This window comes from Aulonocara stuartgranti (genome assembly GCF_965226115.1).
Source record: "Aulonocara stuartgranti genome assembly, chromosome: 15".
NCBI lineage: Eukaryota > Metazoa > Chordata > Actinopteri > Cichliformes > Cichlidae > Aulonocara > Aulonocara stuartgranti.
In genome coordinates this window covers 26,075,658-26,098,825 of record NC_138951.1, presented here as the reverse complement: position 1 = coordinate 26,098,825, position 23,168 = coordinate 26,075,658, and the positions used below count along the sequence as shown (strand labels likewise).

Here is a 23,168-nt window from a genome sequence, read left to right as displayed (position 1 = left end):
TCAGTTTCATGATTGAAGTAGAAACAGGAGAGGGAGGGTGAGAGGATGAGAGGAGAAGAGGCAGCTGTGCAGCAGAGACACAGAATAACTTCAGCTTTGTGTCCGGGACAAACTGTTCCTTTTCACCTCAATAAGAAACGCGTAATATTTTCTCTGAATACGAGACGATTCTGTTTTTTACGGAATGGTTGGCAACTCTAATAATTAACCTTATGAACAAAATAAAGTTCAACATCAGTAACATAGCACCCACCCAGCTGTATAGAAACTCCGTCATGCTAGCTAGCACCCAGTACGAAAAAGTCAGCATAACGAAAATAAACTCCACCTAAACTTGGTTCATATCTGACCCAGATGGACTGCAGGTTATAACTTCTTGTGTTCAGTTCACCTGACACTCGGCCCAGCGGCCGCTTCGGGTCTCTCCTCTTGCCTCCCTTTTCCTTCATCCACCTGCTGGCCTCCACCACTTGTTAATGTTATTGAATCTGTGGAAGCTCCGCGATAGCCACCACACGAAGTAACAGATAACGAGCCTATCTAAATCCCAGTAACGAGTAACGCGTTCCCGGTTTTGGCATAATAACTAGTTACCGTGCTCGTTACCACAATAATAACGTAGTTACTGTAACGCGTTACTTAATAACGCGTTAGTCCCAACACTGGAAATGACTGAGAGTGAACCTTTACTTTCTTCTTGTCTACACGAAGCTACACGTCCAGAGTTCTTGCAGCATTAGACCTGGAGGAAGATAAATCCTTTATGATACTGGAGGTACTGAGAGTGATTTAACAGGAAGAAATATAAAAACAAATATCCTCTCATTCAGATGTTGTGCATCTGGCCTGTTGTGTTGTGCCGAGATCACGACAGAAGCAAAGAAGGATATAATGTGATGTTCGAGTGGATAGGAGGCTGGTGTGGACAAAACTTTGGGCTTCAAACTGTCACGGTCCTGGGTCGGTGACCCAGTGTTTTGTGTTATTGTTAATCTTTGATTTCATCATGATTTATCACTGCTAGTTTGTTGGTTTCTGTTTCAGTATTTATAGCTCCCTCAGTTCTTTAGGATTTGTACAGCTGACAATAAAGGCTCATTTTTTGTTATCATTCCACCCTTATTTCCATTTGCCTGCACTTGGGTCCCCAGTCTCCCCACGCCTCACCGTCTGCCTCGCCAGATGTGACACAAACATCAATCCCTGAAACTTTCACCAAACGATTATGTTTTACTCATTTGGTGTCTACATCAAACCAAATCATTCCCATAGCACAATTTTCTGTTTTCTCCGCGGTATATGCCTACAGGTCACGCGTGTGGAGGGGCGGCTGATAACACGTTACATTTGGACTTTTTTAAAACTTTTGAATAAAGTCTATTCAGCAGCACAACTCATATCTCACACTGTGTCCTCCCATTAAAATATGACCACGCCATCCCTGACAGCATGTCATGCCGGCAGGCACTGAGTTTGACAGTTAATTATTGGCTCATATTGTCAGTGACAGTGCCAAAATAATAATATGTTTTCTGTTGTCTTGCTGTCAAATAAATGAGTCCAAAAATGAGCAGATGTTAAATAAATTGCGTTTGTTTGAGTTCACTGAAGGTGGTTCTGATCCTGGCGTCTCTCTCTTTAGTTTGGATCACTGCCTTTTTGGATGATCAGACACATCCATCTGTAACTGAGAGGGAAACTCCTCACTGACTTCACTGTTTGTTTGAACACTTGCGAAGGTGAAAATCTGACTTTAAAAACAGCCTTTGTGCTTCAAGTACTCCGAGATTTCTGTTTTCTTCTGGTGTAAAATAGCAGGGAGCCAAAGGATGTCCTTTAAAGGTTACACTGGTGTTACTCGATATTTTCTCTTTAAACAATACAACACGAGTAGAAAAAAACCCAACATTATTTCAGCTTGTTCTGATTTTCTGTCTGTTGCTCTCCTACCGACAGTGTGAACCTTCAAGCGCTGTTCTCAAATGGATAATTTTGTTTAGGTCTACAGATGTGGTTATTTGCAAGAATAAAACATGTTGTTCACTCTGTCGCGTACATGTTAGCAAGGTTACATATTTTAAATGACGCTGTGTGTGAAGAAAAAGGAAATGCACTCGGGACTCCCCAACGCTCTTTAGTGGCATCATTAGTGACAGCGGGTGCTGGCAGTGCTCTTTAAAGCGTCTTTATAGTGAAAGCAGGAAGATTGCATTTTACCACATGGCTATATTTAGAGTGAGCTAACAGTCTGAGACGGTCCCACCACCACTGGAGCCGTTTTTGGCTAACCTCTGGAAGCTATTTTGGTGACTTGTCTTTTTCTACACCAATTAATTTGGAGTGTGACTTACTGGCATGACATGAAACAGCTTACAGTGCAGTAACCAATTCAGGGAAACACTGAACAGCATAATTGCACTTTATCAAAAGGGATGATGCTGTAAATACATATAGTAAAGCTCAAACCAGACTACTTTTTCCATTTTATTATTATTTTATTCTAAGATTTCTACACTATCTTCCACATTTTTACCTTTAAATCTTTTCATCTCATTATTTTGAACAGGGGTAAATTGAGTTATTATTATTATAACTGCGTCTCATTTCTAGAAACAGTTGAGGATGAAATGTCAACACACAAACGGGAGCAGGCTGTGAGGAGTTAAGCAGCTGTGGGCAGATAAAGGTCCGACCATGATTTCAGACTCTCTGTTGAGTTGGTGTTAAAGGGTTAAAAAAAGCTCTTTTGAAACACGGAGAGGAAACTGAGCAGAAACAACCCTTCTTTAGGAAAGGTGTGCTTTCTCATTAGCTCCACCACATCTAAGCGGTTACTCGTTACTTGTGCATACTGAACTAAAATGAAGTTAATTGCTACCAATTGTGAAGGGAGCTGCACGCCTACTTCTTATTTGAGGCCAGCCATTTTAAAAAATATGAACAACTGGACTAGAAAAGACATTCAAGTCAACCCGACATGGCTGTTTCAGGGAACCTTTGTTACTCACTTGTCTCTTCACAGAGTTAAAGAAATGTAGTATTAGTATTAAAGCTCAAATAATCAGGCCCCATTTTATCTTAATGACCTTGTAGTACCATCACACTTGTTGTTTCTAGAGAATTTAAAAGTAGAATGGGAGGGAGAGCCTTCAGTTTTCAGGCCCCTCTTCTGTGGAACCAGCTTCCAGTTTGTATTCAGGACACAGACACTATCTCTACTTTCAAGATTAGGCTTCAAACTTTCCTTTTTGCTGAATCATTAGGGCTGGACCAGGTGACCCTGAATCCTCCCTTAGTTATGCTGCAATACGTGTAGGCTGCCGGGGGATTCCAATGATACACTGTGTGTTTTTTCTTCTCTCACTATGTGTTAATAGACGTCTATGCACTGAATCATACTGTTATTAATCTCTAGCTCTCTTCCACAGTATGTCTTTTATTCTGTCTTCCTTCTCTCACAGCAACTGGTCGCGGCAGATGGCTGCCGCTCCCAGAGCCTGGTTCTGCTGGAATTTTCTTCCTGTTTAAAGGGAGTTTTTCCTTACCACTGTTGCCAAAGTGCTTGCTCATAGGGGGTCATATGATTGTTGAGTTTTTCTCTGTACGTATTTTTGTAGGGTCTACCTTACAATATAAAGTGTCTTGTGTGTTGTTGTGATTTTGGCGCTGTATAAATAAAACTGAATTGAATTGAATTGAATTGAATTGAATTGAATTGAAAGGTGAACCAGGCATTAATTAAAGACTTGTTGCAGTGGATGTGACTAAGGCTGAGGAGCTGTTCTGGGGGAACTCTGCCTTTTGCTCTGACCACCTCACATGACCCTGATGTGGATAAGTGGTTGAGTGTACACATGTATGCTCAGTAGGACGGGTGCTGCAGAGTCTGACTCTCTTAAGGAGAAATATGGAAATGAAATGAGAAATGTAGAGAAAATTTCTAGCCTCACCAACCATTCAAGTCTCTGAATGGTTGGTGAATGGTTGCTCCATGTCACCACTTTATCTGCTTCAGACTCAGCAGTGAAGCTAATGTGCTACTGTGCATGTCTTTGGTCTGAGGCAGAATAAGGGGAAAATCACTGAAAATTCAGAAAATCACTGCCTTGACAAAACAGTGAAAGTTAATCTTATTCATGGACTGAAGCTGCTGCAGAAGCCTCCCACCCACGGCCCTGCTAAAGCTGCACGCACAGAGCTTTGTTTATCCTTTGGACAGATTATAGACAACTTCTTTTCTCGGTTTTGTTTTGTCATCACATTTACGGCAGTAAACTTTATCGCAACACTCCAATGTTTCATTACAGAGGAAACAAAGCCATAAAATGTTTAACCCTTGTATGGTGTTCGGGTCTGTGAGACCCGTGTTCAGTTTTTTTCAAAAGAAGAATTAAACAATTAATTATTTTTTCACGTGTAAATGTGTTGTGTCTTTCCACTCACTCCACTTGATTATAACTGATTTATTTATAACATTTTATATAAAAGAAAAACGAGAAGCACATTAATTCATAAATGTGATCTAACAAAGGTAAAGGGAAAAAATTAACCATGTTTGCTGTTCATATGTCTTGTAATTGGGATGAAGTAAACATCTGTTGAGTAATTTAACATAAAATTGTTTGATAGTGTTAATTTGGAAAGCCAAAACTCTAGCGGGTCCACCAGACCCATGAACACTGGCTGTGTAACAAAAATACGAACACCACACAAGGGTTAATTTTGTTCTCTCGCAGACTCACCTCGGGGTGTTGATCCAGACGATGCCAATGTGACAGAAAAAAATGCACTCTTTGTCTTTCTGGTTCTCGCAGGAGCAGCGTTTCTCTCGCCGGTGAGCCATATGGGGGAGCTGCACTGGGGGGCCATCCTCCAGCACAGAGCTCGAAACAGAGAGGGCTGGAACACACAGGCAGGGCAGGGTTATCGGCTATTAATGATCATCTACTCAAGTATGCAGCGATTCTGCTGCTTTGTCATGAGTGGATGAATGAGAGATGTTTGCATTAACTTGAGATTTGAGTTCAGAATTCAAATTTTTACTGCCAATTCTGTTTAGATCAATATTAATGAAGAAGCCGTGTGAAGCAGTTCTCATCTAAAGCTGGTGTTGAGGAGAGAAGCAATCATATTTTATCCACATGTCAGTCTCTTTGTCTCTTTTCTTTACATTTTTGCTGATGATGATCTGTTGTACCTCGAGGTGGAAACATACATTAAAAACTGCCTACACAGCACGTGAATTCCTACAGGTATGTACGTGTTTCAAATGCAAAGAGACGTGAAGCATCAACAGGAAGAGTGGGAATACTGTGGGATCCTTACACTGTGAGCTTGCATGTGCAATTGCCACTGATAATTTGCAAATGCCTAAAAACAATAGACTGTATATAAAATCTGTAGTCATTTTAACAGGACCCATTGGGCAGGTCCAGTGCAAAAAAGCATACGCCCCCTAGTCTGAAATACGAGCATGTATTAAATAAGCATGGCCACTGGGACACGTCAGGAAAGTGTTTACTGGGGCCGTGTATCAACTGAGCAGTAGGGTCAGTTTCTCATAGACCTAAAGAAAAAATGGACATTGCATCCAACTTTCATTCCTATATACTTCCAGTTATTATATCCAGAAACTATAACGCCAGGGTTTGCTCACATCACCAGCCCTGGGGCAGATTGGAAAACTGGTAAAACATGAGACTGAAAATATTGGTTTTAAGATCTAGACTGGGTACAGATATTAATGTTTAAATTTGTATGGTGGTTTATTATTCATTTTATTTTCATTTGCTGCTAATAAGAAATGTCAACATAAATCAACAGGATACAAACGATGGATGGTGAAGACGGTAAACATTAAGAAAGTTCAGATACCCACCATGAGCAGCTTCAAGAGCGGCTTGCATGGCGGTAGAGCCGACTGCAGGATTATAAGTTAATGCATCAACAAAGAGATCCAGCCTGTTGGGGCCATGAATGCCTTTTAGAAATTTCATGGCAATCAATCCAGTACCTGTAGAAATAGCTACTCTTAACCTAACTAGTTCATTCACTCACAGGTTTTCCTTGGGTGCACAACAAAGGAAAGTCTGTGTGCAGCTTTTACTTTGTTAAAGTCGGAAATTACTTTATTCAATTTTATAGTCTCAAGGTCTTCATCAACACCCCAGAAAAGCACATTCACAGCTACAGTCACATGACACCATGCCCTCCAACGGGCCTGGTGTGTTTCCGATAAGAGAGCCAGAGCCGTCATTGCCTTTGTTTTTGTCACCGGAGCGTCGGAACAACTCCCTGTTCCTTCCCACTTAACTTAACACAACTCCCTTAGCATGAATGACATGTAATATTGTACCTGAACATAGACTTACAAACACAAAGACACATGTTTAAAAGCACACGTACACACAGAGAGCCCATAAAGCAGGCAGAACCCACAGACGGCCTTTGATCTTGTTCTCGATGCGCATGGGAGAACGTTTAGGCGTCCAAGAGGGATTTACACGATTTACATGTGGGAGCAAAATAACACCTTTTCTCACAATAAACTTAGGTGTTGCTCTGTTCTTCTCCCGGCTGTGTCCCAGAGAATCACATTAGGTTTTTATTCATGCACATTTTTCAAAGAAAGTTCATAAAGGTTCACATTTCAACTAGAGATGGCACGATACCACTTTTTTATGTCCGATACCGATTCCGATATCATAAATTTGGATATCTGCCGATACCGATATGAATTCGATATAGTGTTTTTTAATCAACAAAACTGTTTTTTAATATCTTGCTGCATTTTGTATATGTTCATACTCAAGTTTAAAACAACAACTACACTAAAGCTATTCTGTTATACCTGTATGCAAAAAAAAATATTTCATAGTTCAGCAATACTGATCAATCTAATAAACTTAAACCTACACCATCCTCCCTATTCTGGTATTTTAAAGAGTACTTAGCGTAAATATTAAGCAACCTAACTAATAGGGTTCCAACTCCCAGCAACAACAAAAATAAATAAATAAAAAATAGGGAACCACCCCTCACGCTCCACCTCATGATGCTTAATCGACGTAATCAACCTTAATTTGATGCAGTGTGAAAAAAAATGCACAGAAATCAATTATTTCTCAAGAAATATTAAATAGATTCAACATCTTTCTTCAACAAAATTGCAGACTGCACAGATGGTACCTTCCCAAAGGAAAAAGTACTATAGCTTACTGGGGTATATTAGACTTAATAGTTACTATATAGGCAAGGCAAGGCAAGTTTATTTGTATAGCACAATTCAACAACAAGGTGATTCAAAGTGCTTTACAGAGACATTAGAAACAAGAACAAATAAAAAGCATGATTTAAAATTGATTAAAACAAGCAAATAAACTAACTAACTAATTAACAAACAAACAAACAAACAACAGTATATAAAATCAAAACAGATAAAATCAGAACAGTAGATAAAATCAGTAGTTAAATGTAAGTTTTGAAATTTAAGCTTAAAGTGTGGATTTGGTGCTTTATTCAAATGCAGCTGAGAATAAGTGAGTCTTCAACCTGGATTTAAATAAACTGAGTGTTTCAGCTGATCTGAGGCTTTCTGGGAGTTTGTTCCAGATATAAGGAGCATAAAAGCTGAATGCAGCTTCTCCGTGTCTGGTTCTGACTCTGGGAACTGATAAAAGACCGGATCCAGATGACCTGAGGGATCTGGATGGTTCATACTGGGTCAGGAGGTCATTGATGTATTTTGGTCCTGAATCATTTCAATGTAAGCAGCTATCTCCTGGAAGTTTTCAGTCTTTTGAATATGTGGCTTTACAGCTGAAGGCCCCATCCAAAGTTGTGTTTCTTAATGTTTACAGGCCTCCCAAATACTGCACAGACTTTTTTAATGACCTCAGTGAACTGCTGTCTGTGATCTGTGTTGATTTTGACTGTGTAATTATTGCTGGGGATTTTAACATTCATGTGGACAACCCTCAGGACAAAGGGACTAAAGACCTGAGTAACACTCTGGGCAACTTTGGGCTGACTCAGCATGTAACAGAGGCCACACATAATAGAGGACACACTCTTGACCTACTGATCTCCAAAGGCCTGAGCATTTCAAAGGTTACTGTGTCTGATGTGGGCCTGTCTGATCATTACTGTGTTTTCTTTGAAAGTAAAATCTCAGCCCACACAAATATATCAACAACAGTGATCACAAAACGGTGTATAACTGAACACAGTAGTGCAATTTTTAACCAGGTCTTCCCATTAACACCTGACCTGCCCAGAGGGTCAGTCAATGAGCTCGTCAATAGCTTCAATGCTAACATGTTAAATGTAATGGACACTATTGCTCCCATTAAGGTGAAGGTTATCTCTGGAAGGAAAAAGTCTCCATGGAGAAACTCCACACTGGTGAAAAATGAAAAAAGAGAGTGTAGGAAAGCTGAGCGCAGATGGAGAAAAACAAACCTCCAGGTTCATTATGACATTTATAAAGAGAAACTTCACAATTATAATTTACAACTGAGGAATGCAAGGAGGTCCTACTTCTCTGACATCATCACTAAAAACAGCCATAATGCTCGGGTCTTATTTTCTACAGTTGACAGGCTAACAAACCCCCCTGTGTCAGTGGCAGCTGAACTTCATTCGACCATGGCCTGCAATGACTTTGCCAAATTCTTCACTGAAAAAATCCAAAAAATTAGACAAGCAATTGGTACATCAACAGCAGATCCAGGATATGTACTGTGTCCACCAAAAAACTGTTTAAACACCATGAAACAGTTTCAACCTATTAACAGCAAAGACCTGGAGGACATCTTAGGTCAACTGAACTCCTCCTCTTGCTGTTTAGATGTCCTGCCAACAAGTTTTTTCAAAAAGGTCTCAAAGACTTTAGAGTCAGACCTGTTACAGATCGTCAACTTTTCTTTATTATCAGGTGTGTTTCCAGAATCACTAAAAACTGCTGTAATCAAACCTATACTGAAAAAGGACAATCTTGACAAGACACAAATGAACAACTACAGGCCGATCTCAAATCTCCCGTTTTTAAGTAAGATCATTGAAAAAGCAGTTTCTCAACAGCTCAGTTACTTCTTAAAACAGAATAATTGCTACGATGCCTTCCAGTCAGGTTTTAGACAGAACCACAGCACTGAAACCGCTCTGACCAAAGTGTTTAATGACATATGTCTGAATACAGACAGTGGAAAAATGTCAGTCCTAGTTTTACTGGATCTCAGTGCAGCATTTGATACAGTTGACCACAACATATTACTCAAACGACTGGAGAACTGGACAGGTCTTTCAGGAACTGTACTAAACTGGTTCAAAACATACGTAGAAAACAGGAAATACTTTGTATCAATAGGTAACTTCACATCTGAGCAGACAAGTATCACATGTGGAGTTCCCCAAGGTTCCATCTTGGGACCCCTTCTGTTTAACATCTACATACTCCCACTGGCACAGATTATAAACAACAACAAAATAAACTATCACAGCTATGCAGATGACACACAAATATATATCACAATGTCACCAGGAGACCGAGGCACTGTACAGGCTCTTGGTAAATGCATTGAGGAAATCAATGACTGGTTGTGCCACAATTTTCTTCAGCTAAACAAAAACAAAACTGAGGTAATAGTCTTTGGCGCCAAAGAAAAACGATTACAGGTCACCAGAGAACTTCAATCTATACATCTAAAAACCACAAACCAGGCGAGAAATTTGGGTGTAGTGATGGATGCAGACCTAAACTTAGAAAAACACATTAAGACAATAACAAAGTCAGCTTACTATCACCTCAAGAATATATCAAGGATAAAAGATCTGATGTCTCAACAGGACCTGGAAAAACTAGTCCATGCATTCATCTTTAGTAGGCTTGATTACTGTAACAGCATCTTTACAGGTCTACCTAAAAAATCAGTCAGACAACTACAGCTCATTCAGAACTCTGCTGCTCGAGTCCTCACTAAAATACTATATACAGTAATGGACTTCTATTCCTTTTACATCAAATTAAAACTTTGGGTGTCAGATAATTATTTATTAAAAGCTCGACATTTTAAATGAAAATAAGAAAGAAAAGTATGTCTTTGTGCCCCCTTTTCCCTGTTCATGCCCTATCGGCCCCCCTAGCTAAACTTTGCTAGATCCGCCCCTGCACAGTTACCAGCGTCAGCTACGTAGAAAAAGATCCTGGTGTAAAAATTAATATTAAATAAATTCTAACAACAGCTTATCAAGCTTAAACGTGCTGCTGTTGTTCAGCCACTGGTTTCCTCTTTCTGGTGCAAAGTGGGCCAAAAACAAACAAGAGAGATGGACTCGCGACAGAAAAGCCGATCAGCTGATCATTAAGCCGTTTCATGATTGAAGTAGCAGCAAGAAGAGGCAGTCGCTTGTTAAGCTTAACGCAGGAATGCTTTACATTCAGAGATGGACTTACACACTTGCTTTACTTCTCTCTGGGATAACTTTGTCGGAGATGAAATGCCGGGTTGCTAGCGAAGCTCCACATGCTATCCAGACCACCGACAGGTCCCGCATGCCACAGCCGCTCTATCACGTGATGCATACTGCTCCGACGTGCTAACGTTCTGAGGTGAGTTACGGCGTGTTGCAAGTTTTGTGAGGTGCTTTCGTGATATTTAATGGATCGGATTACATTTTTTATTTTTCTCCGATATCCGATCCAGTAATTTAGGTCAGTATCGGACCGATACCGATACGTAACATCGGATCGGTCCATCTCTAATTTCAACTAACCCCAGCCGTCATCAGCAGGATGAGCATTCTCAGACACACCAGTCAGTGGAGGCCCTTTTACTACAATAAGCATCCCAGTAAAACACTTCTCAAGCAACATTTTCAAAATACTTTTGGGGGATGCTGAGATTTATAATCTCTCCAGGATTTTCTGGGACTACCCGGAGGTAAACCAGCACGGAAAACCTCCAATAAAAGGCAACATTAAATGGCTCTTTTTAAGTGGCAGATTCCAGATGCCAAAACTTCTTGCTCTGTATCTGAGACTGAGCCTAGCCCGCCTACGCTCAAATCTAATTTTGCGTCACATTTTTAACACATATGCATGCACTTTGCACTGATACAGAGCATTTTGTATATTCTGGGCAGCAGGGTGCTGTCATGGAGGAGTGAGGAGGTTTTATTTAGGCAAGTACAGACCGGGAACCACACAAAGCTACCTGCTGCTGTTTGCAACGTCATGTCGAAGTTATGTGTGTGTTTTTGCACACCTGAATGCTTCAGTGCCAGACGGACACATCTGTCAGCACAGCAGCTTTCTGCCAGACATCATTACGATATCAGACACAACACGATGAAGAGGATAATGGATCTCCTGTTCTGCTTTACTTCACAGTGCTCGGATCTTATTTTTAACCCACGGTCTTTGTGGTAATGCCAAAGTATATTCTGAAAAGGATCTGTGATAACTTTCTTTAAGAGGAAACCTTCGGACTGATTGAAACACTGAATGTGAATAAAATGCCTTGACAAGAAAACTCTACAAAATGTAAAATGATTTTAATCCCAGCTTAGCTTCAACTTCCTAATAGCACTTCAGGCTTGATCCAGACTTCCTGACCTCACAGTGGGGTCGACACCACAGATGTTTCACATCACCTTACTGGTTGGTAGAAACTGAGCTGAGGCGTGATCAGCGGAGTTTCAGTCAAAGCAAGAATGTCAAATAAAAAACTGAATCTTTGTTTAAAGATAAAAACAACTGTTAATCTGACAGAAGAAAAATGACCTGTAAAGTGTCCTTCCTCTTTATGTAACTGAAGCTGGTGCAAGTACACCAGGAATTATATTTATTATTAGTTATTAGTCAAGGTAAAATAAAAAATCAGTTCTGCTTCGGTTAAAAGTTTTTGGGAAACTTCACGTCTCAGTGTTTCTGCATCTGGAGTTTTGCAGCAGGAAGGCACATTAAACAAACACATTTTCCAAACTGGTTTGCACAGTTACTTCTCGGGCAGCCAAGTCCAACTCACCTGAACTGAGGGACTTTCTCGATACTGAGGCTTGAATCCATTTGGCATGGAGATTTCACACTTTTTATCCATGGTCCTCACATTTCCTCCTAAAAACACACATGCTTGAGTGTGACCTTTACGTACTGTACATAGACGAGGTTAGACAAGCAGCTTAGAGGTTTCAATCCTGGCCTGCATGAGGAAACAGTCAAATAATGCTGTCTCTCAGATGACTTCAGAGATTTGTCAGGTTAAATCTCTGTCATCAAAACTAAATTCCTCAATAAAGACTTTCAACTGCTTGAAAGGCCACTCATTTGCATCGAAAGCTAAAAAGACAATATGACACTAACCAGTTTCACATTTTGTGATATTGAATTATCATATTCCTATTTAGTCATTATTATTCATCTTTTCCGAGGCTGTGCCAGAGGATGACTGAGTGAGTGTTGCTTCCAAAATGTCACTTTGGAGCACTGATGTCGAGTCCAAAGGCCAGAAATATGCCAGAAAAAAAACAAACTGGCATCAACGTCGACCTTGCCTCTCTCAGTTTGAACACGTGGCACCCAGCTGTGCGGTGGCTCGAGTTTCTCCATCATTGCTTTTATATTCTTTAACAGAATATATAATACACATGTTTTATGTGTATGTACAGCATCAAAGATTGATGTACAGATGCAACCAGCCTCGCTGGTTTGCATCTTTTGAACAGGGAGATGTCTCCATCGCTCATTTGTCCTGTAAACCTCTGATTAAGTTAAGACATCTGACTGAAGACAAAAGAAGCAGCTTGTTGTAATTACTGCAAAATCGGAGACATGGGCACTGATTGAGCGGTCTGCAGAAAGGATAGAATAATACTAATAATGACAGAGTGCAGCGTGCAGATGTTTGCAGCACTGAGCGTATCGCGAATCCTCAAGTTTGTCGGGGGAAAAAAAAGTGAACTTTTCAGTGCCACCACCTGTCGGTGCCTTTCGCTTCATCCTCACTAACGTTTTGATTTCAGGGCTGAGATCTGTCAAGAAGAAAATTGAAATATCATTTATCATTTTTATTTTATCATCGCAGCCTTCTTTGAACTTATCACCTTATTTAATTAAATACTCCTTTTTGTATGACAAAGGCCAAGATTTTATGACTATATCATAAAGACAAAATGACCTCTGCTGAATGAGGTAAGGACAACCTCCTGGGGCAATTTTAGGCCACCTAAGGGTTATAGTTAGGGGTCTGATATTGACTGATGGTAGACACTCAATGGATCACTCACACTCACACTGGGTTGGTGCACAGTCCCAAAGACGTTTGTGTTAATTACAATGCTCACAAACCTGCAGAGACAGAGGAAATACAGGGACTGCTAAGTCTGCTTAGGCTGAGCATCTTTAGTTGATTCCAGATGTTTTTCAAGCCTTCAAGTTTCAGGTTTTGTTTGTCTTGGGCAGAAGCCAATGAGAGCTAAGCATCTAACTGTGCCAGAAATAAACGAACAAAAACTGGGTGGGCATCAGAGCTTCTCGTGTTAATTCAGTCACAAGCAGAAAATATCTAAGAGGAACGTGTCATAGAGAACAAAAGTAAAATGAAAAGACAATTTAATTCACGAGCTGGGTAAGAAGTCACATCATGTATCACAAAAGTCACGCAACACCACTTTGAGTTTATTCTTCCTGCAGAGCTCACTGTGTGGAACAAGGTGCCAAAATGTTCAGTCAGCACCTTGGGTTCGGTTCTTGTCTGGTTAGTGTCATTTCCAGAACCTGAGTTGCAAACTGATGCTTTCTGCCACTAAAACATCATAATGTGAGCTTTGAGAATCTTAATATCAGTCTTAGTAAACATTTGAATCGATAATTCAGATCCATCAGTCGTTTGCATATCAGGGAACATTTCAAAGCAGCTGTGACAGATAAAAGTAACACAAATACAATACAAAAGAGACCATGAACGTGATGCTCTTAATGAATGCCAGAACAATACTACTACTACTAGTTATAATAATAATGATAATAATACTAATAATAATAAGAAGAACAACAACATATCAGACTGATCTTGAGCTCGGCATAATAAATTTTACACACACTATGGGGGAAGCACTGTCCCTGAAATCTTACTTGGATATTTGCCAGTCTTGTTCTCTATAGGAGCATGAGTGATATCAGACTTCAAGCTGAAAGTTGGTTCTTTATTGTTTCCTTGCCACAGGCAGTGAATTACACTTTATGGATGTAAACATTTAAACTTTTCCTGGACCTTATGATTTCGTCTCTGTATTTGGCACCCTTTCAGTCCTTTAAGCAGCTCTCAGTGTGATGCACATTTCCTTTCCCATAATTTGCATTTAGTATTTTGTGATCCTTTAGCACAGGTATCCACATGCCTGTGCATATGAACCTGCATACTTTACATACATGTGCAAGTATTCATGCAAGCTCGTGTGCTATTTTGCATCTTTGGCTTAAGAACAAAAATAAAATCATGGGAAATACCAAGAGGCAAACCCCCTGTTCAGGGTCCTGCATCGTGTGCGGACTGCTGAGCCAAAGTTTAATTTCTTGCCCCTGTTATGAGAGGGTCTGGTAGGCTCCGCGGGGTTTGACAATATTTGACAATATACACATGGATCAGCTGCTAATCCACGAGCTGGTTGTTTGGACTGGCAGAAGTCAGTGCACAGGTACAAACCTCTCAGCCAGGAAAAGACTGTAACATTCAGTCCTTTGAATTCTTCAGCATTCATAAACACTTGAAAAGAAACAGAAGGTATGCAGTGGTTTTGTGTAAGAAGTAAAACACTGTATTTAGTTTGAGCGCACTCTTGGGCATTGTCTCTGAACATTCTACCCTTGGCGGGCACAACGTTCGGAGATTATAAAAATGTACTGAGGCCAACATTAAAGCCAGAGTAAACTCCCAGCCTAATTTGGGGCCGTTGAAGCCCCAGTGTCTCCAGTTTTATGTCACGAAAGGCAGAATAAAATTACACTTGAGAGTTTAAAAACAAAATACACTTTCCATCAACCATCCCTGATGAAACTCTGACGTCCACCCTGGACATGTTGCTTTGTCAGAGACCTTCTGACCTCCGGACTGAGCACAGGTGAGCACAGAGCGAAGAACGGCGAGCGTCAAGTTAGTGATTATGATGACACCTGAGCTCCAGAAGGTAGCCTGACTTTATCCTTGTGTTGACGCACAGGTTGCAGTTTGACGGAGAAATTAACCCTTTCATGTTATTTGCCAAAACATTAGAGATTTGTGACTTTTTGAAGATTGTCTTTGTAGATTTTTAAGCTTTTTACCAAACAGCTGTTTGACAGCTGATGGCTTGTTTCATTCCAAAATATTTGGGATAGGAAATGTAAACGAGGGTTACATAGTGGCATGAAGATTGTGTTCAAGGATTAGTAAAATGAATAAAATAAATGAAAAAATAAATTTTTTAAAAATTCCCAAATATTTTAGTAAAGTGTTGTGCCCTTGCTACCAGAACAGTTGATCTGCTCTTAGCTACTGACTGTCCAAATCTGCTGATCTCTGTTGGAGACACCAACACCATTCTTCCAAATTCTTTTACTTCATTTGTTTCATTCTAAAGTCAGCTGGCCTGAAATCCGGTGAGTGCCCAGGGTACAAGTCCAAACATTTCTTCCTAATCTAATCATTTAGTGGACTGGGGCATCATTATCCCAGGAGAGAAAGGTGATATGAGTTATTACTTTGCATTGATTTGCAGTGACCAGTCTCACTATAAGGAAAAATGGACAGGAACAGAAAAGTAGGGCTCAAACTGTAAGGGTCAGGGTTGTAGTTTTTCTTTCAAATTACCACCCATCTGCACATTTTCAACCAGCTCAGGCTGTTTCTGTTGTTATACAGGCTGTTAGGTTTTATTTAGTGTCCTCAGTGCTCGAAGACAAAGGCTGTGTCATGGTCCTGGGTCGTTGACCCAGCGTTTTGCGTTTTTTCTGATCTGTATTAGTTAGGGTTAACCTGAAGTTTGGTGTATTGTCAGCCCTACCTGTGTCTGTCCTTGGTGCTCTGTTCATGTCCCCGTGTTGTGTTGTACATCAGTCTGTTTCCTGTTTTATTTTGAAGGCTCGTGTTCTGGATTTCCTGTTCTGTTCTGAAGGTCTGTGTCTGTTATTGTGTTCAGCTTGTCTCCTCCGGTCCCCAGGTGTATTAGGTTCAGCTGTTCTTCCCTCCTGTGTGTGATTACCTGATTACCTTGTGTGTGTATATTTAGTGGGTGTCGGTCTGTGTTCGTTGTCGGCTCGTCTGCACTCATCCGTGTATTTCTGCGTATCTCTGCATTCATCTGCGGTCCATGGTGTCCTGTCTCTGCGTCCCTCTGCCCCGCACCCCCTTTGTACGGTCTCAGGTTTGCTATTTAGTTTCTCCCAGTTTAGGTTTCCGTTTGTAAAGTACTCATACCTCGTTGCCTGTTTTTGTCACCACCACCTTTGTAAATAAAACATCACTCGTATCATCAGTTTGCTGCATCTTGGGTCCTCCTTTTCCTCCACACCACACGGCTCCCTCCACCAGCCGTGACAGGCTGTGGTGTTGTCTTGTGATTTCAAAGTGCTGCTTTCTCCAGCAATCCCTAATAAGGCTCAGATGTCTGGCTGTGATAGACAAATACAAAACACGCAGCACAGATTAAGACCAACGGGAAGGTGGAGATAGAGGAGACAGAAAAATGGCAAGAAAAACGGTAGACAGTTTGGTAAGTGGAAAAAAAGACAGCGGCAGCCAGAAAAGTAGAGAAAGAGTAGGGACAACATGTTGACAGAAAGGTGCTTTAAAAATTCTCTGAGGTCCTCACGCTAACAAAGACTCTACCCAAACTATATTTGTTTAAGATGATGGAGGTAGCATGTACCCAGTAATTCAGTATGCTAAATATTTCATGGAAAAGGCAGCTCCTCGCCTCACCTCAGTCATAAGTAGTACCCTGTGACAGTAATGAGCATGCACACTGCTGAACAAGAGGAAATGAGTAGATTGAGTGTTGGTCAGGACACCCGAAACCACAAGTACTATTTCATAATGACGATTTCAACTGATGTAGAAACAGGAAGAACGCTGGTGTTTCTCAGAATGTGCTCACACTTTATGACAAACCTCAGTAATTCTTGTTTCATAGAGAAGATGTTCAGCCAACTTCCATTTATATTTTCCTTTTAACTGCACACTGCTCGAAATGATTACAACGGTTAGCTCTAGCTTGTGGTGTGTAAATGTAAAAGAAAACTTGCAACTGCAAGTAGCCACCCCGTCCCTTAACCTTTAAGATCTACCTGAGGATGTGGGTTTTCATTCAGCAACACCAAGAGGGTCATACTGTAATGCTGCACCAAATCCTGTTCTTACCAGGATTACACATAAATGTGCCCAGCTGTACTTCAGCTGGCTGGCCTGTGGCATGCTAAATTAGACTTGGTGTCAGGCTTCTTTGACACGTACTGTACATGTGACAACATTTTTATTATCACAAATATAAATTCATCATGCAAGAATGAGCATAAAGTATGATTTAAATTTGTTATGCTTGTAAATTCTTTTGAGAAGATCGGCTCTGTAAGCCATTGTAAGCACTGCGTGTGGTTCAAGCCAACAAACCTAAAGACCAAACCAGGAATGTTATCTTTGAGAACAGAGGGGTCACTGGTCTGCTGCTACCTAGACTGGTTATTCCACTTTATGTCTTTGGTGTTTCAAAAGTTTAAATGAGTTCAAATCACAAATAACTCTTTAAAACACCCGATAATGTGTTTGTCCTTCATCGCCTGCACCATGAAATGAGTCTGTTTGACAAACCATGATTTTTTTGCCAGTGTTTCAATTCAATATTTGTATATTAAAATAATTAATGAATTTTTATTCACTTTGTAGGCACCTTTATCAAGCCTACAAAGCTTTCTTTGTAAATGACTCTTCTATAATAGAAAGCCTGGTTTAGACTTGTGCAGGAAATTTAGGAGTATGAAAACACAACACAGCCCTGGTTTTAGAAATGAAAGATCCACAATCCAGTTCTGCAGGTAGACCTATTCAAAAAGTTAAATATCCCAGCCTGCTTCGATTTTTAAAGTTCCTGGCAGGCTCAAACTATACCTCGGGCTAATGTGAAATAATGTCCTTTTGTATTTTTTAAAATTACTTCTTCCTTCTGTGAGGGCCTTACCATCAAGGTTTCTGAAAACATTTTATTAGCTGCTTCACAAAGATATCTGGGGATTGAATGTGCTAACAGTCTGAAGAACACCTAAACCAGGCATTGTTACCCAAACTCAGCTAAAGACCAGATTATACCAGCTTTCATTAAATCCACAGTTTTACTTGACTCATCAGTCATTTGAAAAAGAATTAATTTTCAATGAAAAGGGTTTTACCGCACAGTCCTTAGCATGTACAGCTGTAAGACTTATTTCCTCAGCAGCCCTCAGGTATGTTAGCTGGAGGCTACAAGAGGTCGTTTTGTGTTCATGGTTGGATTTCTGTGTGGCTCAAACTCAGCTTCACAGACTAAATCGTCCCATCTTACCCGTCTATGGTGATTTTTCATTTTTATGGGCCAATGATTTTTTTATTTTTTTTGATAACGGTATAAACAATGAAAGGTGGTGGATTGGCCAGATGCTGGCCGGTGTGTAAAAATAACTCAGTTGTTTGGTGGTGGCTATCGCGGAGCTTCCACAGATTCAGTAACATTAGCAAGTGGTGGAGGACAGCAGGAGGATGAGAGAAAGGGGAGGCAGGAGGAGGAGAGACCCGAGGCGGCCGCCGGTCCGAGTGTCAGGTGAACTGAACTTCAGGTAAGAAGTAATGACCTGCAGTCTATCTGGGTCAGATATAAACCAAGTTTAGGTGGAGTTTATTTTCGTTGTGCTGACTTTTTACAGTCAGTTACAATAACTCTTACTGCGTACTAGCTAGCATGACGGAGTTTCTATACAGCTGGGTGGGTGCTATGATGTTACTGATAGTGAACTTTATTTTATTCATAAGGTTAGTTATTAGAGTTGCCAACTGTCCTGTAAAAACTGGAATCGTCCGGTATTCAGAGAAAATATTACGCATTTTGTATTGAGCTGAAAAGGAACACAGTTTGTCCCGGACTTCAGCTAGGATGGAAAAAGACACAAAGCTGGAGTTATTCTGTCTTTACGCTGCACAGCTGCCTCTTCTTCGCTCATTCTTTGCCCTCCCTCTCCTGTTTCTACTTCAATGAACATGATCATGAAACTGATCAATGATCAGCTGATCGGCTTTTCTCTCTCGTTTGTTTATTGCCCACTTTGCGCCAGAAAGAAGAAACCAGCGGATGTCGCGTTAAACAACAGCTGCACATTTAAGCTTGATCAGCTGTTAGAATTTATTTAATATTGGTGTCTTATACAGCACTCCTCTACTCAGAGCACTTTATATGGCTTGCCTCATTCACACGAAAACATCTTCTATGTATTCCCTAACTACGTGCTATCTATCTGTCTGTCTACCTATCTATCATTCAAACTCCAGTGCAGGAAACCTGGGGTTATTACTAGGGATGGGTACCGGTGTCCGGTGCCATGATGGCACCGGTTCTGACATAAACGGTAGTAACCAGACCGAAAAGCAGCGCACATTTCGGTGCTTTATTTTGGTGCTTTTTTTTCCTGAGCTGTGATACACTTTAGATTCTAGCCAATCATTTTACGTTTCCGAGGATAGTAGGCGGGGCCAGGTACGTACGTTCTGTTAGAGCAGAGCTACAGATTAAAAATGTCCAAGGCGAAGCGGTCAAAAGTCTGGCTGTACTTCATAGCAAAATATGCAAACTCAGCAGCAACAAGTGCTTTAAGTTGATACTGTGATACTGTCAAAGGAGGTAACACCTCAAATCCGATGAAACACCTGGCGACGCATAGCGTTTTTTTTAAAAGCCCAGAAATGCGCCGTATTTGATAGCTTGCTGCGAGACCTCACACGAGCACATCTACTGCGGGTGGGTTGCCTGTTATGCAACATCCCCCAAAAACACGAAGAGGAGAGTCCTGGCCCCTAGCCCTGCCAGTGTAGCAGAAATGATGACGGATGATGGTGGCAGCAGCCGTTCTTCTCTGCGTGAGTAGCTAATTTACGTTGAGTAGGCTAACCACGTTATTACATTAATGCATGTAAGGTGAACTAGCAAACATCATCATAGCTACATGCGGCTGTCCTCTTGTTTGATGGCAGATACTCCCTTCACCCTGGCTAAAAAGGCTAAAATGACCAAAGAAAAAGTGGAAAACAGTTAAACATGAGAGGTTTAGGACAAAGTTTGTGTTTTTTCCATTGTTTAAGCACTGCTTCCATCCAAGAGTGATACCATATATGCCCCATAGCTGCAGAAAAGGCTAACATTGTTATATTTTTACAAAAACCAGCTGAACATGAGAGGTTTTTGGACAAAGTTTGTGTTCTCCATTCTTTAAGCACCGGTTTGAGCACCGTTTGAGCACCGGCACCGTTTCAAAAGTACTGATTTGGCACCGGTATCGGATAAAACCTAAACGATACCCATCCCTAGTCATTACCCAAAGATATTTGGCATGCAGACTCGAGCAGACAGGGATTGAACCACTAACCTTCCAATTAGAGGGTGATCTGAGCTACAGCCACCTCCAAGTGAACAGCTCTCTGAACTGAGAAAGAGTGAACAGGTATGGCTTATTTATAAGGGTTCCCAGGAGAAAGCCTCTTCTGTAAAAGAAAGTACTTTGCTTGGAGAGCACTAACTGTGAAGCATGGTGGTAGAAGGGTGACAGTTTGATCTTGATTTGCAGCAACAGGCACTTTGCAGTCATTGAATCCACTGTGAACTTACCTACATAGCAATGTATTCTAGAGTCAGTGTGAGGCCTAAAGTTTGGACTAAAGCTTGGCCTAAAACAGACAGTGATCCCAAGCACAGCAGCAAATCTCCAACAGAATGTCTGAAAAAGAAAAGTACTGAGGTAATGCAATGACCCAAGGTCTGCAATGATCCAAAGTCCAGACCGCAACCTGACTCTAATGCTGTGGTGGGTCCTTAAGAGTGCTGTGCATGAATGAAAGCCCGGCAACTTCAAAGACCTGAAGCAAGTCGACAATATGCAAAGAAAGGTGAAACCATCGTGATGCTGCTCACTGGGGTTTCGTATTTTGAACCTACAGTTTATTCCAGTATTATTCTCATTGGTGTTTTGGTCCCAGAAAAGATCACATTTGGCGGTGTTTTACTATAACCAGACCAGCCGTTTTAAAACACAAAGCAATCCTGTGTTGGAAGATGGTGACGTTGGAAAGTTACTTTTAGTTCCAGTTTCATCAACATTGAAGAGTGAGAGAAGTATAAATGCACTTTTGACATTTTTAGCCTGAATTAGACATATTCTTTTTAAATTTGACCTCTATCATGTTTGAAGTGTGAGGCGGCCTTCCACAGCTATCTGTTCGTAGGACCTTCAACACAGGAATTTGCTGAAAGAGCAAGGGTATGATTATATACAGGTCACAGGGTGCCGTGACACTGACACTGTAAAACTTCATCATCCAAGAGCTAGAAAGCGACAACAGAGGGAGTCCTTACACGCTACGTGACCTCTGATTGCTTTTTGAATAATAAAATGTCACGATGAGCTCGACTGTGGAAACCAGAGAGCAGAGCGCCTAGCTGCAGATCTCATTATACAGCCTCACAGTCCTGATGTTGTTTCTGCTTTCAATTAAAATATGAATAATGTGAACATTAAAATATTGAGGTTGCAGTGCTTTCATGTCATGAAAAATAACGTGTAGTGCTGTGGATTTTTCCTTCATGAAAATGAATAAATTCATAATTTATTGACATCTCAAACACTGTTTAAATATTCCTAATCGATTTTAATACTTGATTTGCAGAAGCTGTGACGGTATTAAAAATGAGCAGTATTTATGTAAGAGATACAGAAAAAGGTCATTATTTTTTATTTAACCACTTTTGTTTATTATTTTTGTAAGCTTGATAACTCTTTTCTACCTTTTATTAATTTCAGGGCTCCAAAATTAACAAGTTGCCATGGTAGTCCACAAACCTGTTTATTAACTCACTGGCTAATAAAATCAAACTGAGTCCTGAAAGGGGAATAAAAATTTATCAGCGTCTGGAGAAATACTTAGATCTCAAAGAATAACATATTCCTTAATTTGCTTAGTGATGCATTGTCTTTTAAGAGGATCATGTAAATTATACCATGTAAACAGAGTCCTTACATCCCACCCATCTAGTAACAAACATCTAATTGGACAGATATAAAAACGGGTTTACCTTCGCTGTGCTGGATCAACATTAGAGCCGTGAAGAGGAGACAAATGTAGGTGAGGTCCATCCTGTTGATCTCCTCAGCATCCAGGTGAGAAATCAAAGGAGCAAAAGCACCTTGGCTCCTCGTAAAGTTCCTCGCAGCAGCTGGAGGAGCTGAAGCAGCAGAGCAGAGGCTCCTGCTGAATCAAAACCTAACCTAAGTGTTTCCAGTGAGCACCTAAGAAGACGAAGAATGGGCTCCAAGGGTTTGTTTCAAATGTCCAGTCAGGTAACGCGCTGTGTACAGCTGCCTCCCAGGTGCAGCACTGAGAGGAGTGTGGTGCTGGGTTTAATCCCAAGGCTGCTGCGGTTTCCAGACGGAGGGAGGATAATGTGACGATCTGTTATGAGCTGCATCAAAACAGATGGAGAGAAGTGACTGCGAGAGGAGGAGGAGGATACAACGGGGAGGCTGGCTCTGCACTGAGACACCTTCACAGCTTGAATGTCATTAATCACAGCCTCCTCCTCCTGTGGTTCAGCCATGTCATGCTCTCATGCTTGCCGCGTCCCTCACTAGTCTCTTTCATCTTCTCGCCTCTTTTTTTCTTTGTGTAAGCTGAATTGTGACGCTCGCCTCCCTGGGATCTCCTCACAGAGTGCTCTACATGTGTGGAACAGCCCAGCTTGCTATTTTAGGCACACACGTCTTTATCTGTGTGGGGCAACACGTGCATACATGTATAGTTGTCATCCTGCCCCTTTTGCAATATTCCTTCACCCTCACTGAATTATTATCCCACCAGCAGCTGGAGTAAAACCTGCCTGGAGACACTGAGTGAAAACTGTAGACCTGA

The 23,168-nt window shown here is 40.9% G+C and overlaps 1 protein-coding gene across 2 annotated transcripts in view; it reads right to left on the bottom strand.

Annotated features, from left to right (window-relative positions):
• The window catches only part of LOC309690151 (endothelin-2), a 39,601-nt gene extending 16,774 nt beyond the window's left edge, over positions 1-22,827 (bottom strand). The window contains exons 1-2 of one of the 2 annotated variants that reach the window (XM_082507082.1): positions 22,336-22,827; positions 4,743-4,899 (exon numbers count right to left, since the gene is read on the bottom strand). In XM_082507082.1, coding sequence (XP_082363208.1) covers positions 4,743-4,899; positions 22,336-22,396 — 218 coding nt within the window. In that variant the 5' untranslated portion in view covers positions 22,397-22,827. Of the gene's footprint in view, positions 1-4,742; positions 4,900-16,244; positions 16,552-22,335 lie in introns of those variants that run through there. The other variant, XM_082507081.1, reaches the window with a different exon arrangement.
• Between the last annotated feature and the right edge of the window lie 341 nt (positions 22,828-23,168).